This window comes from Bufo gargarizans, chromosome 2, assembly GCF_014858855.1.
Source record: "Bufo gargarizans isolate SCDJY-AF-19 chromosome 2, ASM1485885v1, whole genome shotgun sequence".
Classification (NCBI taxonomy): domain Eukaryota; kingdom Metazoa; phylum Chordata; class Amphibia; order Anura; family Bufonidae; genus Bufo; species Bufo gargarizans.
The window spans coordinates 482,525,396-482,552,876 of record NC_058081.1 but is presented as its reverse complement, the minus strand read 5'-3'; the positions used below and the strand labels follow the sequence as shown (position 1 = coordinate 482,552,876).

The following is a 27,481-nucleotide window of genomic DNA, read 5'->3' as shown; positions in this document are numbered from 1 at the left end:
GGGAAGCCAGATTCTCTGCTATGGAACCTCTCTCCAATTGATTTTGGTTAATTTTTATTTATTTAATTTTTATTTTAATTCATTTCCCTATCCACATTTGTTTGCAGGGGATTTACCTACATGTTGCTGCCTTTTGCAGCCCTCTAGCTCTTTCCTGGGCTGTTTTACAGCCTTTTTAGTGCCGAAAAGTTCGGGTCCCCATTGACTTCAATGGGGTTCGGGTTCGGGACGAAGTTCGGATCGGGTTCGGATCCCGAACCCGAACATTTCCGGGATGTTCGGCCGAACTTCTCGAACCCGAACATCCAGGTGTTCGCTCAACTCTAATCACAAATTATCTAAAATGGTCATGTGTAGAAAATTAATTTAAATGGGTTCACCACTTTTGACAAACCCTTTGTATTGTAAAGAGACCCTTATAACAAGCTAGTTACAAATTGCCTCCCTGCTGGAACTCCTAGCCATCAGCTGTAATATGTGAGAAAACCTGGCAATAAGTATTCAATCTCCCTGCAGAACCACACAGGAATATTTAATGCAATGGAATGGAATAATGCAAGTCACCCGTACTTATTAAGTGGTAAAACACTCGGTAACACTGACATGGAAAAAGATCTAGGAATTTTAATAAACAGCAAACTAAGCTGCAAAAAAACAGTGTCAGGCAGCTGCTGCCAAGGCCAATAATGGGTTGCATCAAAAGGGGCATAGATGCCCGTGATGAGAACATAGTCCTACCACTTTACAAATCATTAGTCAGACCACACATGGAGTACTGTGTACAGTTCTGGCCTCCAGTGAACAAAGCAGACATAGCAGAGCTGGAGAGGGTCCAGAGGAGGGCAACTAAAGTAATAACTGGAATGGGGCAACTAAAGTACCCTGAGAGACTATCAACATTAGGGTTTTTCACTTTAGAAAAAAGATGACCGAGAGGAGATCTAATTAATATGTATAAATATATCAGGGGTCAGTACAGAGATCTACCCCATCATCTGTTTATCCCCAGAACTGTGACGAGGGGACATCCTCTGCGTCTGGAGGAAAGAAGGTTTGTACACAAACATAGAAGAGGATTCTTTACGGTAAGAGCAGTGAGACTATGGAACTCTCTGCCTGAGGAGGTGGTGATGGTGAGTACAATAAAGGAATTCAAGAGGGGCCTGGATGTATTTCTGGAGTGTAATAATATTACAGGCTATAGCTACTAGAAAGGGGTCGTTGATCCAGGGAGTTATTCTGATTGGAGTCAGGAAGGAATTTTTTATTCACCTAAAGTGGGGAAAATTGGCTTCTACCTCAGTTTTTTTTTTTTTTCCTTCCTCTGGATCAACTTGCAGGATGACAGGCCGAACTGGATGGACAAATGTCTTTTTTTCGGCCTTATGTACTATGGTACTATGTCTGTTTAACAAACTCTGTAGAGATGAGATGCGGCTGAAAGAATTTGTCATGGCGGTCTGGGTCAAACGAAGGAGAAGAGGAAAGAGAAGGTCTACGTGACAGGAGATGTCACTGGATGTAAGAGGTATGTGGTGCTGTATTCTCCTATATGTAGAGATGGCTCACTACTGTGACCTGCGTCTCATCTTCTCCTCCAAGTGTTATTTTATTATAAGGCTACTTTCACACTAGCGTTAAAGTTTTCCGGTATTGAGTTCTGTCATAGGGTCTCAATACAGGAAAAAAAACAATTCATTCACAGAACGGAATCCTCCAAAATGCATTCCGTTCCGTTTAGTTGCATTCCTAGACCGGAGAGCAAACCACAACATGTTGTATTTTGCTTTCCGTCCTGGGATGTGGAGCAAGACGGATCTGACACAATAGAAAATGGATCCGTCCTCCATTGACTTTCAATGGAGTTCATGACGGATCTGTCTTGGCTATGTTACAGATAATACAACCGGATCTGTTCATAATGGATGCAGATAGTTGTATTATCAGTAACGGAAGTGTTTTTACTGAACCCTGCTGGATTCAGCAAAAACGCTGGTGTGAAAGTAGCCTAATATATATATTTTACATTTGGCAACTAAAAATGTTATTTGGCTCCTGGGTATTTTTGAGGTCCTATGTAACACTACAGATAACATAAGGTAAAAAGGTTCTCTGGGATTTACATATTGATATAGGTGATGTGGGCGGTGCGATATGTGGGTGTGGCTTGAGGGTGGGTGGGGGCACAGGGTTCCCATAATCTACTATTGCCCGGGGGCCCCATGAGTTGTCAGTCCGCCCCTGGCCGAATGTTCACTCTCCAACAGTACAATAACCTTAAAGGGAACCTGTCCTCAACTTTATGCTGTCCTCACTGAGGGCAGCATACAATAGTGACAGAAATGCTGATGTCAGCGATGTGTCACTCATGAGCTAAAAGTAAGTGGTTGCTGAGAACCAGCATCATAATCATTGCAGAACAGGCCTGGAAAAGAGAAAAATCTACTAGAGAAGAGTCCTGGTTATTCATAATCTCTCATCCATCTGCTGATGATTGGCAGTTCTCTACTAGAGAGAAAGGGAGAAAACTAGGTAGAAGACTGTCAGTCATCAGCAGGTGGGCAGGACTTCATGAATAACCAGGACTCTTCTCAGGTGGCCATGACTCTTTTCCAGGCCTAGTCTGCAATGATTGTGATGTTGGTTCTCGACAACCACTTACTTTTAACTTATAAATGACAGACCGCTGAAATCAACTCACCTGTCTCTACTTTATTCTGCCGTTAGTATGGGTAGCACAAAGCTGATGACAGGTTCCCTTTAAGCACACAGCCAAGACTACACAGGAGTGGCTTATGTCCTTGAGTGGCCCAGCCAGAGACCTCACTTTAACATCTCTGGAGAGACCCGAAAATGGCTTTCCACCGATAGCCCCCATCCAACCAAACAGAGCTTGAGAAGATCTGCAGAACAGAATGGCAGAAAATGAAAAACACTGAATCCAGGTGTGCAAACTTTGTGGCATCATATCCAAGAAGACTGGAGACTGTGACATTTTCAACTAAGTACTGAGTAAAGGGTCTGAATACAATGAAATATTTTAGTTTTTCCTTTCAATCAAGTAGAGAAGATTTCTAACATTTCTCATTATGAGGTATTGATGGCAGAATGTTGGGGAAAACTTAAATTAGTTTTTATTTTAGCACAAGGCCGCAGCAACAAAATGTGAAAAAAGCGAGAGGGTCTGAAGATTTTCTGAATGCAATGTATACACAGTTGGGGGATATTGGATCTCATGTATCAAATGTGTACACAATAATGGGCCAGGAGATATGGAGGGCAGGAGGGGCAATTGACCAGGGGACACTAGCATCCACTCTGTCTATTTCAGCATACGGAAATGAGCATCCATACAGAGGCTCACTGAAGCGTGGTGGGCCCTTCAGTCAGTTAGAATGGAAGGTTTGCATAAAGAGACAGACTACCATTAAATACACCAATCAGAGGCATACACTAATCACACAGGGCCCCACAGCAAAAATGGTGAATACCCTGCTCCACCAAGTTTTCCAGGCAATATGGAGTTTCTGAGTAAATTTCCTTTTTAACCGGAAAAACATTTAATTAAAAGAATTGTAATAAAAAGTCACCCTCTGCCCCACCCGCTATCAGTGATTTCTATGTTGGAAAAAGGGGAATTGGTGCTTTAAATTAAGCTGCTGATTCTGAACACCTTATTTCTCGAAGTTCTTACACCAACCAACCAGCATAAACGCATCAATAAATATCCTCCATATAGCTGTATGTCTGCTGCTTTCCTCATACAGTTTATTATAAAACTGTCTGCCTACACCACTAGGGGGAGCTCAGTGTATAGGAATTTTGCAGTTACTGTTGACTGTGATGGAAGCTCTGTATAATCTTTATACTGAGCTCCCCCAATGACGGCTGTATGAAAATGCAGTGTTTTCATGTCAGCAGGGCCGCCATCAGGGGGGTACAGCCGATACCCCAGTAAGGGGCCCAGACCCTGGGGGGGGGCCCGGCCAGTTCCAATTTAAAAAAAATAATAATAATTCCCCGCCCCCCCTCCCATTTGTCAGTGACTTGAGTTGAACTTTATTGCATCGCTAGAGGGGGGCAATTGATTATTCCTTGCTAGTGATGTCCAGTTCATGAACGAATCGTTCATTTGAATCGGAGGAGTCGATTCATCTGACTGAGCCGATCCGTATGAAGCCGCTCAGTCTGAGTCAGTGAGTCACACAGCACACAATAGCAGAGCCGCTGGCAGCAGGGAGGGGAGGGGCTCGGGAGGAGTGTAATCTGATCCTAGAGTGGAAGCTGCTTCTGCCAGCCCCTCCCCTCCCCGCCCACCAACCAATCAGAGCTGAGGCAAGGCAAGCACTAGCAGCTCTGAGTCTGAGTCACACACTGTACAGGGAGTCTAAGAATCGAATGAGTCACAGGTTAAAGGGTTTCTACCACATCGTTTTGACATAATTAGCTATCAGACACTAGCGATCCGCTAGTGTCTGCTCTACCAAATAATGCTATTATAATAGCTTTTTGTGCAGCCGTTTCCATAAAAAAACGAACATTTATTGATATGCTAATGAGCCTCTAGGTGCTATGGGGGCGTCTTTTCAGCACCTAGAGGCTCGGTCTACCTTCACAAAATGCCGCCCAGTGCGTCCCTCCAGCACGCCCATCTCCTCTGGAATGTGATCCTACCTCTGTCTTCGGTGCATCTGTCTTCGGCGCAGGCGCAGTTAATGTCTGACCGCTGCCTGCACAGACATCTCGGTCATCGGCGCAGGCGCAGTGGAGATGTCTGTGCAGGGAGCGGTCAGACATTCACTGCGCCTGCGCCGATGACCGAGATGTCTGTGCAGGCAGCGGTCAGACATTTACTGCGCCTCTAGGTGCTGAAAAGACGCCCCCATAGCACCTAGAGGCTCATTAGCATATCAATAAAAGTTCGTTTTTTATGGAAACGGCTGCACAAAAAGTTATCATAATAGCATTGTTTGGTAGAGCAGACACTAGCGGATCGCTAGTGTCTGACAGCTAAATTTGTCAAAACGATGTGGTAGAAACCATTTAAAAGAATCTAAAGATCCGACTTAGTTAGAGACTCATTCGATTCTTTGAGTTAAAAGAGCCGCGAGTCCGAGTGTAGAACAGTTTACACTGAGGTTGATGCTTTTGTTGCAGCAGTGATAAGATTAAGGAACAGAGGGCAGAGAGATAAGAGAAGTGACAGATGACTGTTGCTCAGAAGCCATGAGATTGTAAGGCTACTTTCACACTAGCGGCAGGACGGATCCGACAGGCTGTTCACTCTGTCGGATCCGTCCTGCCGTTATTTCGCCGGACCACCGCTCTGTCCCCATTGACTATAATGGGGACGGGGGCGGAGCTCCGGCACAGCATTGCAGTGCATGGCGAAAGGCCGCCGGACTAAAAGTACTGCATGTCCAACTTGTTGTGTGGTCTTTGCTCAGGGGTAAAATGTAAAGCTGTTTTCTGGATTATCCCACAGGGCCATGATCCTCCATCATTGTTATTAACCCCTCCCTTGCCAGCCCACCCAGCCCTATTTAGCTTTGTGTTCAGCTTTGAAAAAAATATTTAGGCCATGAAGGGGTTAATTAAGTGTTGGAGGGGGGTGTTATTGTGCATATTGTGTTTGGGATCCATTTAACAAGTTTGACCAGTTGGGTTTGAGAGTGGTTGAGTGTCATCCACAGATCCCTCATAACAGTGCGTCACCCACAGATCCCCCATAACAGTGTGTCACCCACAGATCCCCCATAACAGTGTGTCATCCACAGATCCCCCCTAACAGTGTGTCATTCACAGATCCCCATAACAGTGTGTCATCCACAGATCCCCATAACAGTGTCATCCACAGATCCCCATAACAGTGTCATCCACAGATTCCTCATAACAGTGTGTCATCCACAAATCCCCCATAACAGTGTGTCATCCACAGATCCCCATAACAGTGTCATCCACAGATTCCTCATAACAGTGCGTCATCCAGAGATTCCTCATAACAGTGTGTCATCCACAGATTCCCCTATAACAGTGTGTCATCCACAGATTCCCCCATAACAGTGTGTTATCCACAGATCCCCCATAACAGTGTGTCATCCACAGATCCCCATAACAGTGTGTCATCCACAGATCCCCCATAACAGTGTGTCATCCACAGATTCCCCCATAACAGTGTGTCATCCACAGATTCCCCCATAACAGTGTGTCATCCACAGATCCCCATAACATTGTGTCATCCACAGATCCCCCATAACATTGTGTCATCCACAGATCCCCCATAACATTGTGTCATCCACAGATTCCCCCATAACTGTGTCATCCACAGATTCCCCCATAACTGTGTCATCCACAGATTCCCACATAACTGTGTCATCCACAGATTCCCCCATAACTGTCATCCACAGATTCCCCCATAACTGTGTCATCCACAGATTCCCCCATAACTGTGTCATCCACAGATTCCCCCATAACTGTGTCATCCACAGATTCCCCCATAACTGTGTCATCCACAGATTCCCCCATAACTGTGTCATCCACAGATTCCCCCATAACTGTGTCATCCACAGATTCCCCCATAACTGTGTCATCCACAGATTCCCCCATAACTGTGTCATCCACAGATTCCCCCATAACTGTGTCATCCACAGATTCCCCCATAACTGTGTCATCCACAGATTCCCCCATAACTGTGTCATCCACAGATTCCCCCATAACTGTGTCATCCACAGATTCCCCCATAACTGTGTCATCCACAGATTCCCCCATAACTGTGTCATCCACAGATTCCCCCATAACTGTGTATTCCACAGATTCCCCCATAACAGTGTGTCATCCACAGATTCCCCCATAAGTGTGTCATCCACAGATTCCCCCATAAGTGTGTCATCCACAGATTCCCCCATAACAGTGTGTCATCCAAATATTCCCCCCATAACAGTAAGTCCTCCACAGATCCCCCCATAACACTGTAACAGTAAACCTTGTGCTTTTTTTTTTTTTTTTTAAATGTGCCAGGGGAAGATTGCTAGGGCAGATTAGAACAGGTAGTGTAGTTAGTGTTAGCGGAGGGTCCTGCTTAAAAGAGTCTACCTTGTCGTGGTAGCAGGCTTCATATTATTTGGTCAAAAATGAATTCCTTACTGAAATCACTGATTATCACTTTTTACTGTCTTTGTAGTTGTAAAAAAATTATGAAATTGGGGGTAGGTCCTTGGGGGTGGAGGGGAGGTGGAGTCAAGACGGATTCTAAAGGGGCGGGGTAGGAGGGGGGGCCCAGGCCTTGAGCTGTGTAAGGGGCCCCAAAATTTCTGATGGCAGCCCTGCATGTCAGACACGGAGTTCTTCTTTTCCTAGGACCCCTCCCCCATGCTACATAGCAGTCACATGGACTGCCTCAATAAGATGAAATGGAGGCCACTGAGAACCTTGATCTGGTTGCTTTGAAAATATGACCACATTTTTAGGAGCATCTGTCAGCATGATCAACCCTGGTAAACCTGGCATACTGTGTGGCAAGGCTGATCATGCTAAGTGCAACTACTCCTGTCGTAGCAATCTGATCTGTCTTTTTGAAGAATATATTTGTATTTTTATGGTAATGAGGTGAGCTTGCAGCACCAAGTGGTGGGCCTAGCCCCTCAGAGCACCGCTCCACCTCCGCCTTTCAGCCGAAGTCTCTCGCACTGATTGATAGGGCCATTTCTTCCCTGCGCTAGTGAGAGTTCAGTTGTTGCAAGCAGCTTCTTCGTAGCCGAGATGTGAAGTGGCTGTAATTTTGCTACTCTCAGTATCCATATTTTACGACAAACCATGTACTAGGGTATATATACAGTTGTCATAAGAGATCTCAGTAACAGATAATCGATTAATACACTGTGTAATATTCATCACATCTCCCATAATCCTCTGTGCTCACATCATACCGTGGTACTGCATGGTTAACCCTCAGTACGTCGCCACATTCACAATCAGGAGTGTCTTTCCCTCGTACTCTTTAAAGGGGACAAGCTGACTCTCCTCTATAGTGATGGCCGCATAGTTGTAGATCGTTCCGCTGACAGAATTGTAGCAGTCAACCTGAAGTAAACAAAAATCAAAAGAATTAGAAGGAGTTAAGTAAACCAGACAGTCTGCATGGGTTTCTCTAACCTAATCACTGTATAATATTATATTAACAAAGGTGTAAAAAATAATAGGTTATTAACAGTTTTCAGCCTCGGCATGTTTCTTTTCACTGACAGCAAACAGAGATCTTTATTATGGTGAGGAATTGAACCACAAAGTATATTAGAAAGTTGCAGAACTTTTCATTATAAAGTCATTAAACTTTATTTACATAGAACCAGAAAGCCCTTTAAATATCCAATGGACAACAGATAATTGAGCATAAATCACAAAAACATTGTCCACAGCCTCACCCCTGTGTAGGGGCTCATGTATTCGGCCATTCCGTGCATTGGGAACCGCAATGACCGTGTGCATGAGCCCTAAAGCACTCTACCAGGAGCAGTGGAAACATGTTCAGTGGAGTGAAGAATCATGCTTCTCTTTCTGGCGGTCTAAAGGAGTGTGGGTTTGGCGACTACCAGGAGGACATTACCTACCTGACTGCATTGTGCCAACTGTAAAGTTTGGTAGAAGATGGGTAACACTATAGGGTTGTTTTTGCAGGGTTGGCCTACACACCTTAGTTGCAGTGAAGGGAATTCTTAATGCTTTAAAATACCAATATATTTTGTACGCTTCCAACTTCATGGGAACAGTTTGGAGAAGGCTCTTTTCTGTTCCAGCATGACTGCGTCCGTCTGCATTGTATTTCAGAAAAAGTTCTAAGTCTGAAAGTTAGTCAGACGGATCCGTCCCGACTTTACATTGAAAGTCAATGGGGGACGGATCAGTTTGAAATTGAGCCATATTGTGTCAACTTCAAACGGATCCGTCCCCATTGACTTACATTGTAAGTCTGGACGGATCAGTTTGGCTCCGCACGGCCAGGCGGACACCCGAACGCTGCAAGCAGCGTTCAGGTGTCCGCCTGCTGAGCGGAGCGGAGCCCAAACGCTGCCAGACTGATGCATTCTGAGCGGATCCGCATCCACTCAGAATGCATTAGGGCTGGACGGAAGCGTTCGGGGCCGCTTGTGAGAGCCTTCAAACGGAACTCACAAGCGGAACCCCGAACGCTAGTGTGAAAGTAGCCTAAATGACATTAATGCTTCTGAAAATGTGTAGAAATCTGAGTCTAACTCCCTTTTCTCAAATTCGCCTCCCCACCTATTCCTTGGTTAAACTTGGTTGACTTAGGTCTTTTTTCAACCATATTAAGGCCTTATGCACACGGTCGTTGTGCAATTTTCGGTCCCCAATGCACGGGCAACATCTGTGCAGCGGCCGGGACGGATCAAGACCCATTCAACTTGAATGATTCCGTGATCCGTCTGCACCGTAAAAAATAGAACATGTTCTATATTTTTGCAGTGCGGAGGCACGGACAGAAACACCATGCAGCTCCGGATTGCGGACCCATTCAAGTGAGCAGGGAGTGCACAGCCGGTGCCTGCATATCGCGGTCCCGCTGTTTGCGGGCTGCAATACGGCCACGGTATGTAACTGTGTAACTAGATAAGTGGAGTAAATTAACACCTGCTTTTCCATCCAGGATTTATACAAGAGCAAGAACATGCTGCAAACTGGACAACATCTTCTTACTCATATCTTCTCTCTATAGAGCATACAGTATCTGTTTGTGCTGTTGTGTGCGTTTTAGAAAATACTTACATTCTCCATGAAACAATAATTTTGGAGATCTTTTCTTAGAACGTTGTCCTGTTCCTCAGTTATCCTTCCTAGAAATATATGAAAAAACTGACAACTGGGTGTTACCATAATTATTGTCAATTGATTATGACAAAGTGTGTAGGCAAATGCCCAACTGACTAGGGGAATAATTGTAGTTGTCAAGTTATTCATATATTTCCAGGAGCTATGGCAGAATGACTACACAATGTAGAATACCAACATGGTCCAAATGGTTGTTTTATGGAAATGCAAGTATTAAAAAACCAGATGTTAGAAGAGCTGAACTGTCCCCTCAAAGCCCCTCACACAGAATTTCAACAAACAGCAAGTTAAATCCTTTCCAAAATAAATGTCCTTTTTGTTAATCTCAGGTAACAGAGCGCTGTCAAGTCACAATAAGGGTTAAAAGTACAGTGCACTTTACATTGCCCTGTGGTGTTTGCTTCTTTATCTGGGAGCGGAGCAACATTCTGAATTTGGGATTGGTTCCAGAAAAATAATTAAGCGCCTTCTTCCTTTTTGTTGAATTAAGGTTCTTACTGCAAATCTCATGTATGTATATACAGTGGCACCTCCACACTAAGCTTTCCCATGCTGATAAATGGGTGGAATCCTACTGCTGCTCTCCTACAACCCTTTAATGACTGCCAATGTTTTCATGTTTTTTTCATTAACGTGGAAACATAGAATGTGTCGGCAGATAAGAACCATTTGGCCCATCTAGTCTGCCCAATATACTGAATACTATGAATAGCCCTTGGCCCTATCTTATATGAAGGATGGCCTTATGCCTATCCCATGCATGCTTAAACTCCATCACTGTATTTGCAGCTACCACTTCTGCAGGAAGGCTATTCCATGCATCCACTACTCTCTCAGTAAAGTAAGACTTCCTGATATTACTTTTAAACCTTTGCCCCTCTAATTTAAACTATGTCCTCTTGTAGCAGTTTTTCTTCTTTTAAATATTCTCTCCTCTTTTACCTTGTTGATTCCCTTTATGTATTTAAGTTTCTATCATATCCCCTCTGTCTCGTCTTTCTTCCAAGCTATACATGTTAAGGTCCTTTAATCTTTCCTGGTAAGTTTTATCCTGCAATCCATGTACCAGTTTAGTAGCTCTTCTCTGAACTCTCTCCAAAGCATCAATATCCTTCTGGAGATATGGTCTCCGTACTGCGCACAATACTCTAAATGTGGTCTCACTAGTGCTCTGTAGAGCGGCATGAGCACCTTCCCTCTTTCTACTAGTAATGCCTCTCCCTATACACCCAAGCATTCTGCTAGCATTTCCTGCTGCTCTGTGACATTGTCTGCCTACCTTTAAGTCTTCTGAAATAAAGATCCCTAAATCCCTTTCCTCAGATACTGAGGTTAGGACTGTATCACTGATTTTATATTCTGCTCTTGGGTTTTTACATCCCAGGTATCTTGCACTTATCAACATAAAATTTTAGTTGCCAGATTTTTGACCATTCCTCTAGTTTTCCTAAATCCTTTTCCATTTGGTGTATCCCTCCAGGAACATCAACCCTGTTACAAATCTTTGTGTCATCAGCAAAAAGACACACCTTACCATCGAGGCCTTCTACAATTTCGCTGATAAAGATATTAAACAATATGGGTCCCAGAACAGATCCCTGAGGTACACCACTGGTAACAAGACCATGGTCTGAATATACTCCATTGACTACAACCCTCTGTTGTCTGTCCCTCAGCCACTGCCTAATCCATTCAACAATATGGGAGTCCAAGCCCAAAGACTGCAATTTATTGATAAGCCTTCTATGTGGGTCAGTATCAAAAGCCTTACTAAAGTCTAGATAAGCGATGTCTACTGCACCTCCGCCATCTATTATTTTAGTCACCCAATCAAAAAAATCTATAAGATTAGTTTGACATGATCTCCCTGAAGTAAACCCATGCTGTTTTTCATCTTTCAATCCATGGGATTTTAGATGGTCCACAATCCTCTCCTCGAGTATGGTTTCCATTAAAGGGGTTGTCCGAGTTATGAAAAAAAATTATATAGCACAGAAAATCTGATATATAACTAAGCTAAGCAAGTTTTATGCAAAAAAAAAAATATATATATTTCCTCATTTCTCTGGTTCTTTTCTGGCACTTTGTTTACATGCAATAAAAACAACCTCTGCCCCTCCCCCGCACTGCTAAGGGAGTGAATACAAGAGCTGCCCTGAGCTACATGCCTGCCTGCTGGGAGACTCAGCAGCCTGTTGTATGTGTAGGACTACAAGTCCCAGCTGTAAAATGACACTGCTAAGGGAGTGGATACAAGTTCTGCCCTGAGTGACATGTCTGCCTGCTGGGAGACTCTGCAGCATGTTGTATGTGAAGGACTACAAATCCCAGCTGTATAATGACACTGCTAAGGGAGTGAATACAAGTGCTGCCCTGAGTAACATGTCTGCTGGGAGACTCAGCAGCATGTTGTGTGTGTAGGACTACAAATCCCAGCTGTATAATGACACTGCTAAGGGAGTGAATTCTTCTAAAAATTTCAGACCTGTGTGAGGGCTAATTTTTTGCTGAAAGAGTAGTTTTAATTGATACCATTTAAGGCTGCATAATTTGTTTGTGATCCCTTGTTTTCCAGATTTTCCATATTTAAACAGTAAATTTTCACAGAAAAAAAACTGCTATTTTGGCGTTGTTTTATGAAGTTATTTTTTTATGGCATTCACCGTGTGAGATAAATAACGTTATAATTTCATAGTTGTTCTGACTGTGGCAATATTATGCACGTTATTAATTTCTTTTCATATAAAAAAAGTTTTCTGAGGGAAAACATGGATTTTTATTTTATTTGGGGAATTTTCTATTTTTTTTTATTTATTTATAAAACTTTATTTACTACTTTTCTTCTAGTCCCAGAAGTCATTTTACAAAAATATGCAGCCTATTAAGACCCCGCCACTGGCAGGGCATATTAGGCTACTGCATTAGGCAGATGCAGAGAACATTGTTAGGCCGGTCTTTGGGTATGGCTACACAGTCTGAATGCAGTTTTGGAATCCAAAAACAGGAGTGAATTAAAAAAAGAGGATAAGTCATATCTGTCCTTTATACTTTCTCTACTTTTATTATCCACTCCTGGCTTCCAAAACTGCATCAGGAAACCTGACTGTGAGGTCGTACCCTTACACAGTATTTCACCTTTGCCTGAAATGTTACTTTAAGGCCTCATGCACAAGACCATTGTTTTGGTCCGAATCCGAGCCGCAATTTATGTGGCTTGGATGCGGACCCATTCACTTCAATAGGGCCGCAAAAGATGCGGACAGCACTCTGTGTGCTGTCTGCATCCGTTGCTCCGTTCCGTGGTCTGCAAAAAAAATATAACCTGTCCTATTCTTGTCCGTTTTGCGGACAAGAATAGGCAGTTATATCAATGGCTGTCCGTGCCATTCCGCAAATTGCGGAATGCACACAGACGCCATCCGTGTTTTGCTGATCTGCAATTTGCGGACCACAAAACACACAATGGTCGTGTGCATGTAGCCTAAGGGAAACTCTACTTTTAAGAATCCATTGTACACATGCACGATCCATTGTAATGCAAGATTATGTTTTCTTCTCTGTTCACAGCTAAAGCTGACAGATGACCATAATATCTGAGATGATCATTTGCGAGCCTACAGGCAGAATACAGTATGTCACTTCACCTTGATAGTATATGCTACGAAGATTCATACATTCCCTGTACTGATCATATGTCCGCCTTAAGCAGCATAAGTCTTTAATATTGTGTGTATAAGGGAGACCTGTGATAGTTGAGGTTTACTATTCATATGAAGCCAGGGTTGTATATTAATGTCTTCTGGATGAGTCTAATCACGCGCACACAGTACTTTTCCATTATCCAAATAGTGAGTTTCAGGCACCTCTACTCCCAGCAGATTGATGTCCATTATTGTAGCTATAATTAGGACACCTTCTAAGGATTTAGCAGGAGTTATCAGTAGCTACTGACACTTAGCACTGCTGTCACCACCAAGTGTCGCTGATGACGCACGTTACTGACAGGAGCTAATGTGCACTGAATGATAAAATGGAGATATGGGACAGGGGTATGTGAAAAATAAAATGTTTCTACATCAGTGTTCCCTGCACATTATAAGTGTCCTACAGAAAGTGAAGAAGGGGGCCCCTATAGAAAGGATCAATATGGGCTGTCACTATAGTGCTACACCTTACCTCTTCACCCAATATTATTCTTTGGCCAAATGCCCTACTACCATGTTAGATAACAATAAAGTTCCTATGGTAAGGATGGTGAGCAGAGGCCTATATAGGTTCTTGCCACCCTGTAATAAAGGGGATAAGACCAACCAGGGCTGGTCCCATCTCTTCCAGCACCCAGTTAGCAGCTGCATGGTTGGAATTGATCATATATACACTCTTGCCTGTGAGCATCAAGGCTGTGAGGGGCTCATAGAATACATTAGTAGTTTCACAGGAAGTAGAGAAGCCAGAAGGGGGCAGAATTTCTATCTGAGCTTAGAATCAGTAAGTACATGACTGATAAACTGTGGGCGGTATAACACCAGAACAAGGGGCTTCTAAAACTGAGCCTCCTGCTCATCGCTGAATGCTGGCACGTAGGCGCATGTAGAATATCATATAATAGCTGTAATGCATAATTGCAAGTGTGACTCTCATCATCTTCCAGTCATTATTGGAATATCGTCAGAGGCCTGTCACAACTGTCGGTCCGATTATCGGGAAATAGTGTTACTATGAACTCTCGTTCCCAATGATATTTCATGCGGCACATTAAATCATCGTCTGTGGGCAGCATGTTATGCTGCTCAGAAACAAGGACTCTGTATAAGGCCAAGCAATGGCATTTGTCCCCATACAGCAGAGGGGATCGCTGCGTGTAAAAGTTGCTCTTCACCTCCAGGCAATTATTAGAAAGGAACTATTGGGGAGGTTGGGGGGCCGGCAAAATGGACTGTTGTCAGGAGCTGCTGACAATGAAGATTCTGGATGCGTGATCTCTTTTACTGTTTATTAAGGCCTCCTGCGGAACAGAACAGCTGGCTCCTGATAGAACCGTACTATCCTTGTCAGTTATACGGACAACATGTTCTATCTTTGAACAGAATGGAAAAATGGAAATACGGAAACGGAAGGCAAAAGGAGTACTTTCCATTTTTTTGTGTGGATCCATTGAAATGATTGGTTCTGTATACGGTCCGTATATAGAACGCAAAAAACAGAACGGAAACTGAAAAAAAAAAGTTTGTGTGCAAGAGGCCTAACAGTGTAAAGAGCTACGTGTTTCAGCACTAGACTACTCCCTTCCTCAGGCATTACACAATAAAAAAAATCAGGGGGTGTGGGGACATATAAATATACACATGGGAAATTACTCCACTGTCATTGGTGGCTCACAAGAGGTAATGCAAAACTGTCACTGGTGAAATACAAAAAAATAGTGATTATTAAAAACCATGAAAGAAATGGGAATGCTACAGGCATAAATAAATGGCCCTTGATAGATAAGAAATGAATAAAAGAGAGGTATGGCACTGGCTGGCCCCAAAAGTGTAATATGGCATTGTACTTCCAAGGTGTGTGTTCCTTTAAATGATCAGTCTTTATTATTAGCATTTGATAATGTTGTATTATATGCAGTGCTAATAAACTAATAAAGAATTGGATTGGATGAAAAAAGGGCAAGAAGAGAATGAGGGGGGGGGGGGGGGGGAAGAAACTCTGCAAGGAAAATGTCCTGTTTGCCCTGGCGCACTTCCTCCCCTGCAAGTCCACCAGCAATGCTGGAAAATGCTTGAGGGAAGGTGTCTGGGAACACTCCCAATCTCTGAGAATAAGGTATCGGGAGCCTGGTGGACAAGCAGGCTGACCAGCGCTCTGGTGATGGCATATCAGGAGCAGTGTCAGCAGAGGGAAAGAAGAGCATAAGGCGGGCCTGAGCCCCAAGTAGGTACTCAGGACAGGTCTGTGAGCTGTGTATTAATTATTTGGGCGTGGGGTATGATTACAAGTATAGTCTGATTACATAGTGGGTTTTGCGACAAACAAGTGAAAAAGTGCTTCCTCGCTGCCCTATAAAAAGTATCTCAGAGGCTACTTTTGGGTAGTGTACTTTGTGGTGAAAGATTGAAGACATTTTCCCCAATTGACAGACTTTGAAAGGGGGCTGGCCTATCATTGGACTTAGAGAAATAAGATGTTCTTTTCGACTAATTGCCCACCATCCATGCCGTTCTGACCTAGCTGTTTGGAGATGTTAGGAGCAGTTGGTTACTTGAGGATATACACACATGATGAATATCAGTAGAGAAGAAAAAACTGGAGGTCAGTCAGCACATCCCATTGCGCAGGTGCACGTTGCCATGGCTGAAAGCACAAAAGCAAAAACAAACACAATGCAACAGTACTCTGCAAACACAAATAATAAAGTAAATACAATCGTACCATACTCACTATAAAATGTACTAATGCTAATGAGACGTTATACATGTGAGATTCTTTGCAAATATATTTTGTACAAAATTATTTTTGTCTGTCCGCCAACAACAAGGTGATCTCTTTAGGACAGGAACCTACACTAAATACTACCTCCTCTGGTGTCATAATCGCCTCCGTAAAATTTTGGGAATGCAGGTTTCATATGAATGCTGAGCCCACTCTGTATTTTACCTCTCCTGGTGCCAAATGGCCCCCAAAAAATAAAGGGGAGGGCAGGCTACAGCTTTATACTTGCACTAATTAAAATCAGCCTGTAGGACAGACAGGCTAGTTAGGAGTGCATAACCAATAGAGTCAGCCACACCTCCAATGCAGACTGCAAAGAAAGAAATGGGGGTTAGTCAGCACAATCCAATGCCCAGATGCACATCGCCATGGCTGAAAGCACAAAATCATTTTATTAACCAATAAGCAGGAGCAGCTCCCACATTTTCGTTGACCACTACCCAGACCCCTTATCCACCATCCAGACCTCTTTATCTGCCTGGACCATTTCTACATGATTAGCAGAAGGAAATGTGGTGTCATAGTGTCTTGGGATGAGCGAATCCACTCCGGATGAAACATCCAAAGTCGATTTGCATAAAACTTTGTCCTAATACTGTACGGAGCAGGAGCTCTGTACCGTATTAGAATGTATTGGGTCCGATGAGCCGAAGTTATTGCTTCGTGAAGTCTCACGAGACTTCGGGCAATAACTTCATAAATTAATTTGTACTGTAAAAACCATTTCCCGAACTTGTGTTCGGTTCCAAGTGGTACCTGCTCCGTATAGCAGGGATAGCCAACCTGAGGCTCTCCAGTTGTTGCAAAACTACAACTCCCATCATGCCCAGACTGCCAGTAGCTATCAGCTTACAGCAGGGCATTGTGGGAGTTGTAGTTGTACAACAGCTGGAGAGCCGCAGGTTGGCCATGCCTGCTGTATAGTATTAGAACAAAGTTTTATGCAAATCGACTTTGGATGTTTCACCCGAAGTCGATTCGCCCATCCCTAATAGTGTCCATTACACCTCCTGCCATTGACAGTCAGCAAGTGTCGCTTTTGATTGCATTGATAGATGAATGAGAAACCTGGCCCACTATGGACTGGAACCATATCATCTTTAGTGACAATCCTGGTTCTGTTTGGGATCCCACGACAATTGGGTTCAAGAATGGAGGCTTTGGGGTGAGAGCTTCAGGAATGTCTCTGCAGGGCACTAGAACATCCTTTCGATTGTACAGTTTTCCCCATTATACTTATCCTTTCACTCTAATACTGTAATCAATTATATATATCATCATTACATTCACACATAAAGTTTCATGCTATTCCAAAAACTGGTTTGTCATTTATTTGTCAATGAGTGTACAGCTGTATATTATTGCAATGAGCACATAGGAGATTGATTGTGCCAACTCCATATCACAATCAAACTGGGCATATGGGAAAAAGTGATTGTTCCCCTCTTCCTTGGAGCAGAAACTTTTATGAATATTGGTTGGTCCTGTTGGACCATCATACTGGGAACAGAGAAACTAAGGCAGGTTCACTCTAAATAATGTGCAAATTCAATGTTGACTGCCAAAGCAGTTTAGAATAAAGGACAATATGAAGAACTATAGCAGCACGCTTTTCAGAGGACAATAATAATTCTACCGCCCCGTAAAAAGCAATTAACTGCCACCGCATGGCCCTGACAAATTTTACAGAGCGCAGCCTGCTGATCTCAACAGAACGCTCCAGAGACTGCTGCTCTGACAAAGACAGAGCTGAGACCAGTGGCATGTGGTCATGGGGTCATCCTGTTTTTTTCCAGATTTAACCAAGTATAGACTGTTTTATACATAAAAATAAATCTAAATAATAAGGTCAACCCCACAGAAGCAAATGGTTATACAGAATTTAAAGGGATACTGTAGATGGTTAGATAAATAGATAGATAGATAGATAGATTGGTAGATAGATAGATAGATAGATAGATAGATAGACTGTCTGACTGTGAGTATGCATCTTTATCTGTCTATTGGTGTCAAGACACACTATGCACTAACTAGAGTTGAGCTGGATCTACTCCTATATTTGTTTACATTGATTATAGAGCAGGAGGGGCTGAGCAGACTGATATGTAGTTTTGTAGGAAAATATTCAGTAATTGTTTGTATTTCCAGAGGTCAGACATTGCAGCAGGGATTTTGGCCCACTGCTCCATACAGATCTTCTCCAGATCTTTCAGGTTTTGGGGCTGTCGCTGGGCTACGTTAAGTTTCAGCTCCAAAGATTTTCAAGTGGGTTCAGGTCTGGAGACTGGCTAGGCCACTCCAGGACCTTGAAATGCTTTTTACGGATCCACTCCTTATTGCCCATGCTGTGTTTTTCGGGTCATTGTCATGCTGGAAGAGCCAGCCACGACCCATCTTCAATGCTCTTACTGAGGGAAGGAGGTCGTTGGTGAAAATCTCGTGATACATGGCCCCATTCATCCTCCCTTCAATACGTTGCAGTCATCCTGTCCCCTTTGAAGAAAAGCACCCCCAAAGTATGATGTTTTTACCCGCATGCTTCACAGTTGGTACAGTGTTTTTTGGGTTGTACTCATCCTTCTTTTTCCTCCAAACACGGCGAGTGAAGTTGATACCAAAAAGTTATATTTTGGTCTCATCTGACCACATGACCTTCTCCCATGCCTCCTCTGGATCATATAGATGGTCATTGGTAAACTTCAAACAGGCCTGGACATGTGCTGGTGTGAGCAGGGGGACCTTGCATGCCCTGCAGGATTTTAATCTATGACAGCGTGGTGTGTTATTAACGGTAATCTTTGAGACTGTGGTCCAAGCTCTCTTCAGATCATTGACCAGGTCTTCCCATGTAGTTCTGGGCTGATTCCTGACCTTTCTCAGAATCATCCTTACCCCATGAAGCCAGATCTTGCATGGAGCCCTAGACCAATGAAGATTGACAGTCATCTTGTGTTTCTTACATCTAATAATTGCACCAACAGTTGTTACCTTCTCACCAAGCTGCTTGCTTATTATCCTGTAGCCCATCTCAGCCTTGTGAAGGTCTACAATTTTGTCCCTGGTGTCCTTATACAGTTCTTTGGTCTTGCCCTTGGTAGAGAGGTTGGAGTGTGATTGATTGAGTGTTTGGACAGGTGTCTTTTATACAGGTAATGAGTTCAAACAGGTGTAAATAATACAGGTAATGAGTGTGGCAGGCGCAGCACTATGAAGTGCCTTTTGCGCTGTGGCATTAGAAGAATTTTGATATCTCTGAATTTGGTCTAACCAGACTGCCTGTTACTCTTTAATTCCTCTAGGGCCATTCTATGGAAACAGTAGGTTTAAAGAGCACACCAAATGCTTGAAATAACTTCTTTATTAACTTAAACTTTTCTTCATATAACACTGCCGCCTCTGCAGCAGATAGTCCATGTACAAAACACATGTTGAAAAGATATCACTAAATGGCGGTATGCATAAGATGGTGGTTCAACTGTTCAATCTTGTCATTCAACAAAAAATGGTGGATATGTTTATCTCTTGAGTATCTGTACTTTCACTTTATTTAAGCACTTTATGATCTCTCTGAGAGGTATATCTGAGGTCTAACTAATAGCTCTATTTGCAGTATGCAGTTAGCAGTGACTATTTGCAGATTGGTTGAGTATGATATGGTATGGTTGTATGCAATTTGAATTGCAATATGGAATCTGAATGCTTGCAATTGTATGCTTGCAATTTGTAGCTTGCAATTTGAATTTGTATTTGCAATTTGTAGCTTGCAATTTGGTGGAACTGTAAGTAAACACTTATATATCTAGTTCAGTATACAGTTCTAAACACAATACTAACAATATGAACATTATATAACTGACCTATTTTGGCCTCTTGTTCCCATAAAACTCAGCTCTCAGTGGAGTGAATGTCTCTTCAGCTCCTGACTCTGTTGAATAATGATTCTAGCAGCAGGAGCTGGGGGAATTCCCAGACAGGCTGTGTGTGAGGCTGGCTGTGATTGGTGAAAACTCTTGCTGCATGAGAATCTGGCTGTGATTGGTCTAGACTTCTGTCCATCAAAGACATATTAACACTATGCTTTCTGTTGTTTCTGCTGTGCCACTGAGCTTACCTTACATTACAAAATGAATCTTAAAGGCATATTATCTTTTTCTGCGAACACAAAATATAACAGTTATTTGACATCCAAAACATGATGTCACAGTAAATAACTCTGCTTTTGTCTTTAAAACATAATCATAGGAACTGTATTAAGGCTATTGGCAGGTATAGCTGTATACACATATAAGCTATATTAGCAACCTAGGACAGGTCTTAGCTGGCCAGCTACAATGAGTGCAGAGTAGGAGGGCTTCTTAAAGAACAACTAACAGGTCTGTGAGAGCCAGAATTCTTGCTGGTTGGTAGGTGATCAAATACGGTACTTATTTCATGCAATAAAATGCAAATTAATTATTTACAAATCATACAATGCGATTTTCAGGATTTTTTTTAGATTCTGTCTCTAACGGTTGAAGTGTACCTCCAATAAAAATGACAGGCCTCTCCATTCTTTGTAGGTTGGAAAACTTGCAAAATCGCCAATGTATCAAATACTAATTTTCCCCACTGTAGATGGTCAGTTACTGAACAGGACCACCCACTGGACTCTTAATCATAGACAGCAGGGACAATAAAACTTTGCTTACTTTTTTCCACACAACCATATATTAGTCTGCTCAGTTCCTCCTGCTCTATAATTTTATAGAAGGGAGTCCCCCTGTTAAGTAGGCATGATTTGTTGAAGAGTTTGATTAACTTTTTTCTTTCTCAGATTAGTTTAGTAGTTATGATTGCACCTCATGTTGGAGTCTCCCCAATATCCTGATGCAGGGCCGGTTCTAAGTGAAATGGGGCCCTGGGGCGAAAAACAATAAGGGGCCCCCCATGACACTTGATTACTTTTACAGAAGAAACTGTATATTGCGGGGCACGGTGTATGCTATATGTGTATAACATAAACATATTTCATATGAAAACTTACAATTACTTGGCTTGACCTTTGGGGATCTCGGACACCACTTCCACACTTTAGCCGGGGGCTCGGCGGAGCTGATGTGTTTTTTCCTAATGTGAAAGATTTCATATTAAGGATTTGGAGAAGGGGCAGGGGGTAGCAGATCCCCCCCCCCCCCCCCAGTAGAAATAATTCTCCTTATAATGTGACAGTGCAAAAAATACCCCCTTGTAATGCCCCCTGTTGAGCTAATGTCTCCATAATGTGCCAGTATATAATACCTCTTTATATAGTGGCCCCAGTAAATGCCCCTATAGTGCTCCTCTCCCCCCCCCCTCCCTCCTAGTGCCCCCATAATGTACCTGTATAAAATGTCCCATATATAGTGCCCCAGTAGATGCCCTCAGTGCCCTATATCATGTGCCAGTAGCCAGAGCCCCCCTATCATGTGCCAGTAGCCAGAGCCCCCCTATCATGTGCTAGTAGCCAGAGCCCCCCCATCATGTGCCACTAGCCATAGGCCCCCCATCATGTGCCAGTAGCCATAGGCCACCCTATCATGTGCCAGTAGCCTGAGCCCCCCATCAACATGTGCCAGTAGCCATAGCCCCCCCTATATTGTGCCAGTAGCCATAGGTCCCCTCCTATCATGTGCCAGTAGCCAGAGCGCCCTATCATGTGCCAGTAGCCAGAGCCCCCCTATCATGTGCTAGTAGCCAGAGCCCCCCCATCATGTGCCACTAGCCATAGGCCCCCCATCATGTGCCAGTAGCCATAGGCCACCCTATCATGTGCCAGTAGCCTGAGCCCCCCATCAACATGTGCCAGTAGCCATAGCCCCCCCTATATTGTGCCAGTAGCCATAGGTCCCCTCCTATCATGTGCCAGTAGCCAGAGCGCCCTATCATGTGCCAGTAGCCAATAGTATTGACAACAAAACAAAACAAAAAAAGTATACTTACCTCCTTGACAGCGATGTGATGCAGGCCTCTTCCAGCCTGTGTCCCGCGCTGTACGGCTCAGGGCTCAGGCGGCGCGATGACGTCAACCCGCCGCCTGCGCCGGCCTCTGATAGGCTGCAGGCACTAGGCCAGCAGCCTATCGGAGGAAGGGGAAGGCACACCTCTCTCTCCCCTGCCCTGCTGCACAGCCATTGGTATCGCCGTCCTGAGGACGGCGATACAGATGACTGGAGAGGAGCGCTTCCACAATGGACGTGTGACTGTCACTGTCCTGCCTATAGTTAGTTGTGGGCCGGCGCGGGGGGGGGCCCCTAAGGATTCGGGGGCCCGGGAGCAAATGCCCCTCTTGCCTATATGACTCAAAATAATCCTTCCCTCTTCTGCTGATTCACACTGCCATCTCAGGGCAAATTCACCTCTTTTCATTCCATCCCTTCCAGGACAAAAGGGAAATGAATTAAGTCTCCTAATTGAGCTTGTGGTCAACCTGTGATGAGGCCTTGGTGACCCCTGTCCATAGGTCCTATAACAGCAGGCACAAACACTTACATCTTGGCTGTCAACTGATTTTTTTTATCCTATAAATGACAAAGATTGTAAATACGGTCTACTGAAATCATTTCAATCTTTAGGAAATCTTTTTTGACATGTTATTAAAAAAAAAATATTAATTATAAATTGTATTGTAATGGTTAAACATATCTGCTGAAAACAGACCAGACAGTGGACCCTTGTATGAAGTCTGTCGGTGGAGAAGACTGTGTTTGAAAGAGTCTTATATCCTCAGGCCATCAATATCTTATTGGCGGTCTGACACCTGCCAATCAGCTGTTCTACAGCAGCTGCAGTACCTCGGGCACCAGAACTACATAGCTCCGTCCGTTCCTGTAGTGGGCAGAGCAGGTGACTACAGCGTTGGCGCCACTAGAGTGAACAGGATTAGAGCTGTGGTAACCAGCTCTGTCCATCACACAATGGTTAAAGTTGTTCAGTTTCAGTGCCGGAGCTATTGCAGAACAGCTAACTGGCAGGACTGCGGGGTGTTGGACCCTCCTATCAGATATTGATAGCCTATCCTGAATATAGGCCATCAATATTAAACTACTGGAAAACCCTATTCAGAGGGGATGAATGCTGCATGTAAATGCGCCCCTCGTGTCTTCTGTTGATCAGGCAATTATTGGGAAAATTTGGTTCACTGCCTAATAATTTTGGAAACATCAGTCCGTGTAAAAATAACATTACGCTCAAAGTGCACACAGGTGATTTGTTCTGTTTTTGCAATTTTAGTGCAATTCTTCACAAGAAAAATGCCAGCTCCAGATGTTAGCTGAAAGTCTATTGGAAATATTGCCTTGTGAAGTTTTTCTTCTGATCGGTGGGGAAAAAAAACCTGAACAAAAAACAGCATCCACATATTCACAATTTTGACGTAATCTGCGCAAATGTTTGGCACACTTTGACGCCATTTGGTACATCTCATTGTAGACATACGGTATTTATGAAGGAAATAAGCCAAAAAAGAATAATCCACTGTGCCTTGCATGCAGGGTGGCATGACTTAGTGGGAAAGAGGCACTGTTTTACACAAACCCAACTAATAAGTAGTATAAAGTTGGAGAAAATTGTCTAACCACTAAGCCACTGGAGGAAATTTGTCGCACAGTCTAAGTTAACACTATGGGGGAGATTTATCAAAGCTGGTGTAAAGAAAAACTGGCTTAGGATCCATTCACACATACGTGTGTGTTTTGCAGATCCACAAAACACAGACAATGGCAATGTGCGTTCCGCATTTTGCGGACTGCACATCGCTGGCACTAATAGAATATGCCTATTCTTCTCCACAATTGCGGACAAGAATAGGACATGTTCTATTTTTTTTGGGATTGGAATTGCGGGTCCGCATTTCCGGATCGGGGCCGAACATCGTGCTGCCCCATAGAAATGAATGGGTCCGCAATTCCGATCCCGCAAAATGCGGAACGGAATTGCGGATGTGTGAATGGAGCCTAAGTTGCACATAGCAACCAATCAGATTCCACCTTTCATTTTTGAAAGGAGCTCTGAAAAATGAAAGGTGGAATCTGATTGGTTGCTATGGGCAGCTAAGCCAGTTTTCCTTTACACCAGTTTTGATAAATCTTCCCCTCTATATTTCAGACAGGATTAGTAAATCTGCTCCATCGGTTTGTCAGTGAGAAAGTCTCTGCTACATCTGTACCTTGTCCTGTAATTCGTTTAGTTAAAGTGTAAAAATAACTGTAAAGATAAAGTGTAAAGATAACTGTCAGTAAGTCTTCCCGATGAACTCAATGGACATTATACAGGGTGGCCCGTCTCCAATATCTCCAAATCAAACTGCCTAATAGTAAATCTGTCTTAGTTGTTCATAGCAACCAATCGCAGCTAAGATTTCATTTTTTCAGAGCCCTGTAGGGAACTGGAAGCGGATCTCTGATTGGTTGTGATGGGCGACTAAGACAGACTTACTATTAGGCAGTTTGATTTGGAAATATTGGAGGCGGGCTACTTTTTCATGGCCCACCCTTTATAATGCGTATGTTTGCATTGTGACTACAGCATTTACAGATCCACACATTAAATAACATTTACAATGCATTGAGGTGGCAGCTTAGAACTACTTGTACCATCCTAGGGAGTAAAGGTTTGTACAGATAAGTATAGGTATCCAGGACAGAGGGGCAGTGAAACAAGTCTCTTGCTTGAGGTTCTTGGGTGTTTAATGTCTGTGGTGATCTTTGGACAACCAATGATGAGGCCTCGGTGGCCCCTGTCCATACGTCCTATAGCAGCAGGAGCAGACACTACCAGGAATGATATATAGGTTAGCAACAGATCTTTTTATCCTATAAATGACAAAATCATTTTTGAATAAGTTGTTCTGTAATGGCTAAACATGTCTGCTGATAACAGATCACACAGTAGACCATTGTATGATGTCTGTCGGTGGAAAAGACTGTGTTGGACAGAGTCTTATATTAAAGGGATTTTCTGGTACGTTAATAATGATTGTACTGTGGCTGTATTTGGGGTGACCCCAATGCTACGCTGGGTCCCCCGGCCACCGTCGAGGTGTCACCAAGCGTTGCTGCTCTCCAGAAGGGATGGTAAGGCATGGTGCACCCCAATAGGAAATACGTCCAGAGAGTCAGGGTCTGCAGTAAACCAGGATGCTTCTTTACTGGAGGAATTCAGATACAAAAGAATACAGGCAAGGCATTGGGCTGGCTTCTCCAGTCTCCTCCCTGGCAGAAGAAAGGTTTGATGCTGAGGAAAGGCCTGAGCTAGCTGTCTCTCTTTCTTTTCAGAAGGCTGGTACCCTGGTCCAAGGCTGGTGATCCAGGGTCTGCGGCAGTGTATTCCCATCTCAGCATCTTTTTCTGGTCACTCAATGACACAGCAGGTTTTCCAAACAAAAACAAGTTTCCAGACATAAAACATAGCTAATACCAGACATTTAAAAGGTCTGCTTTTGGGTGGTAAACAAGTCTGGGTTTTTCCCTCCAAAACATGGTCTTCTTTAAAGCTAAAACATGGTCTTCTTTAAAGCTAAAATAACCAGCTTCTCAATCAAAGCCCTAACAGTCTCTTAGTATTCATTAACCCTTTCCACAGAGCCATGTAAATACAGTGATAATGAATAGGATATATATCACAACATATATATAAAGTGCAGTTACACAGTATTAAACAGTGTAAGTTAACCCTTTTAGGTGAAATAAAGTAAGAAGTTTTAACTCTGCATAGGGGAAATAGGCAAATGTCCAAAAATGTCCAAATATAAAAGTACTCTCTGCTCCAGGGCACTACACTTGCCTATCCTCGAACCATCAACATCTTATTTCCTGTGGTCTGATACCCCACCGATCAGCCGCCTTAGCTCCAGCGGCAGAACCACATACAGTAGCTTCATCCAATACTGTTGCGTTGGTCCCACTGAAGTGAACAGGAGCAGCACTGTAGTGCCAGCTCTGTCCACCACACAATGGATGGAGCTGTTCAGTTCCAGCTCCAGACCTACTGCAGAACTGCTAACTAGCAGGACTACAGAGTGTTGGACCCTGACCCATCAGACCCTGAAAATAGCCCAACAATATTAATCTAGTGGAAAACCCTTTAAGTAATATTATATATAGTCTTATATTAAGGTATATAAAGAACCTTGGGGGCTTGTCAAAGGCTGTATAGATGTCACAAGCAACAGCTTTTGTTCTGGTGGTCCACTCCTCATCCATCCATGTATTAAATGGACAACCATATATTTAGATGGCCACATGCAATTCTATATTTCCCCTGTAGTGGATAATTATTAAACAAGGAATGAGCAGCTGGTGGCAACTTCCCTCTGTAAAATAAGTTGTATGCCAGGTACTTGGGAGCCAGACCAGTGGTGATCAACTGTGGCATCTCTCATATTAAAGGGGTTGTCTATGAGGAGACAACTTTTCTGAATACCTGTCGATGGCTGGAATCAGACATGCAGTTTTTATGGTAGTTATTGATGCATTATTTTATTTTTTCAAAACATAAGAATGTATACAAGAGAGAAGAGAAATATCAGTCTTTCCTTTTTATATATATATATTTTTTATGGATCTACATGTGAAATTCCAGCCTATTAATGGTGTTTATAAACTGGATACCTAACAACATAAAGGCTTCCTTCACACACAGTATCTTTCATGGTGGTAGTATTTTTGGTGGTAAAAATCACCATACTTTTTGCAGTTTTTTTGTGACTGCAAGCTTTTTTTTTAAATGGTAACATTTTAAGCAGGTATTTTTCTGTTCCCATAAAGGGAAACCTCCCATGCCTAGAAAATGCTGTGTTTACACAAACAGCCTAAAAGGCAAAACAAAACACAAAAACAGAACCATGCAAAAAGGATTCAAAATCTAATATACAATATAAAGTAACATCTGGATGCATTAAAATGCAGAAAACAGTGCCACAAGTACATACAAAAAATGTGTGAAAGCTGCAGGCGGCAGTAAATTAAAGTTAAATTGCCTAAATCTATTGGATTTTACATGCATCATCTACTGTATATTTTGTATTACGTATTACTGTAGAAAATAATTGTCTTCAGGCAGCATCATGCACAGATATAGCAGAGCTGAATGTGATGTTCACCTCTTTCTTTGTGCATTGTGATAGCCCACAGATATT

General features: G+C 43.1%; 1 protein-coding gene across 1 annotated transcript in view; it reads right to left on the bottom strand.

The window, feature by feature from the left end:
• The window catches only part of GPX3 (glutathione peroxidase 3), a 39,563-nt gene that overhangs the window by 11,736 nt on the left and 346 nt on the right, over nt 1-27,481 (bottom strand). Inside the window, exon 2 of the mRNA XM_044281146.1 lies at nt 7,926-8,079. Within this exon, the coding sequence (XP_044137081.1) occupies nt 7,926-8,079 (154 nt within the window). The remainder of the gene's footprint in view (nt 1-7,925; nt 8,080-27,481) is intronic.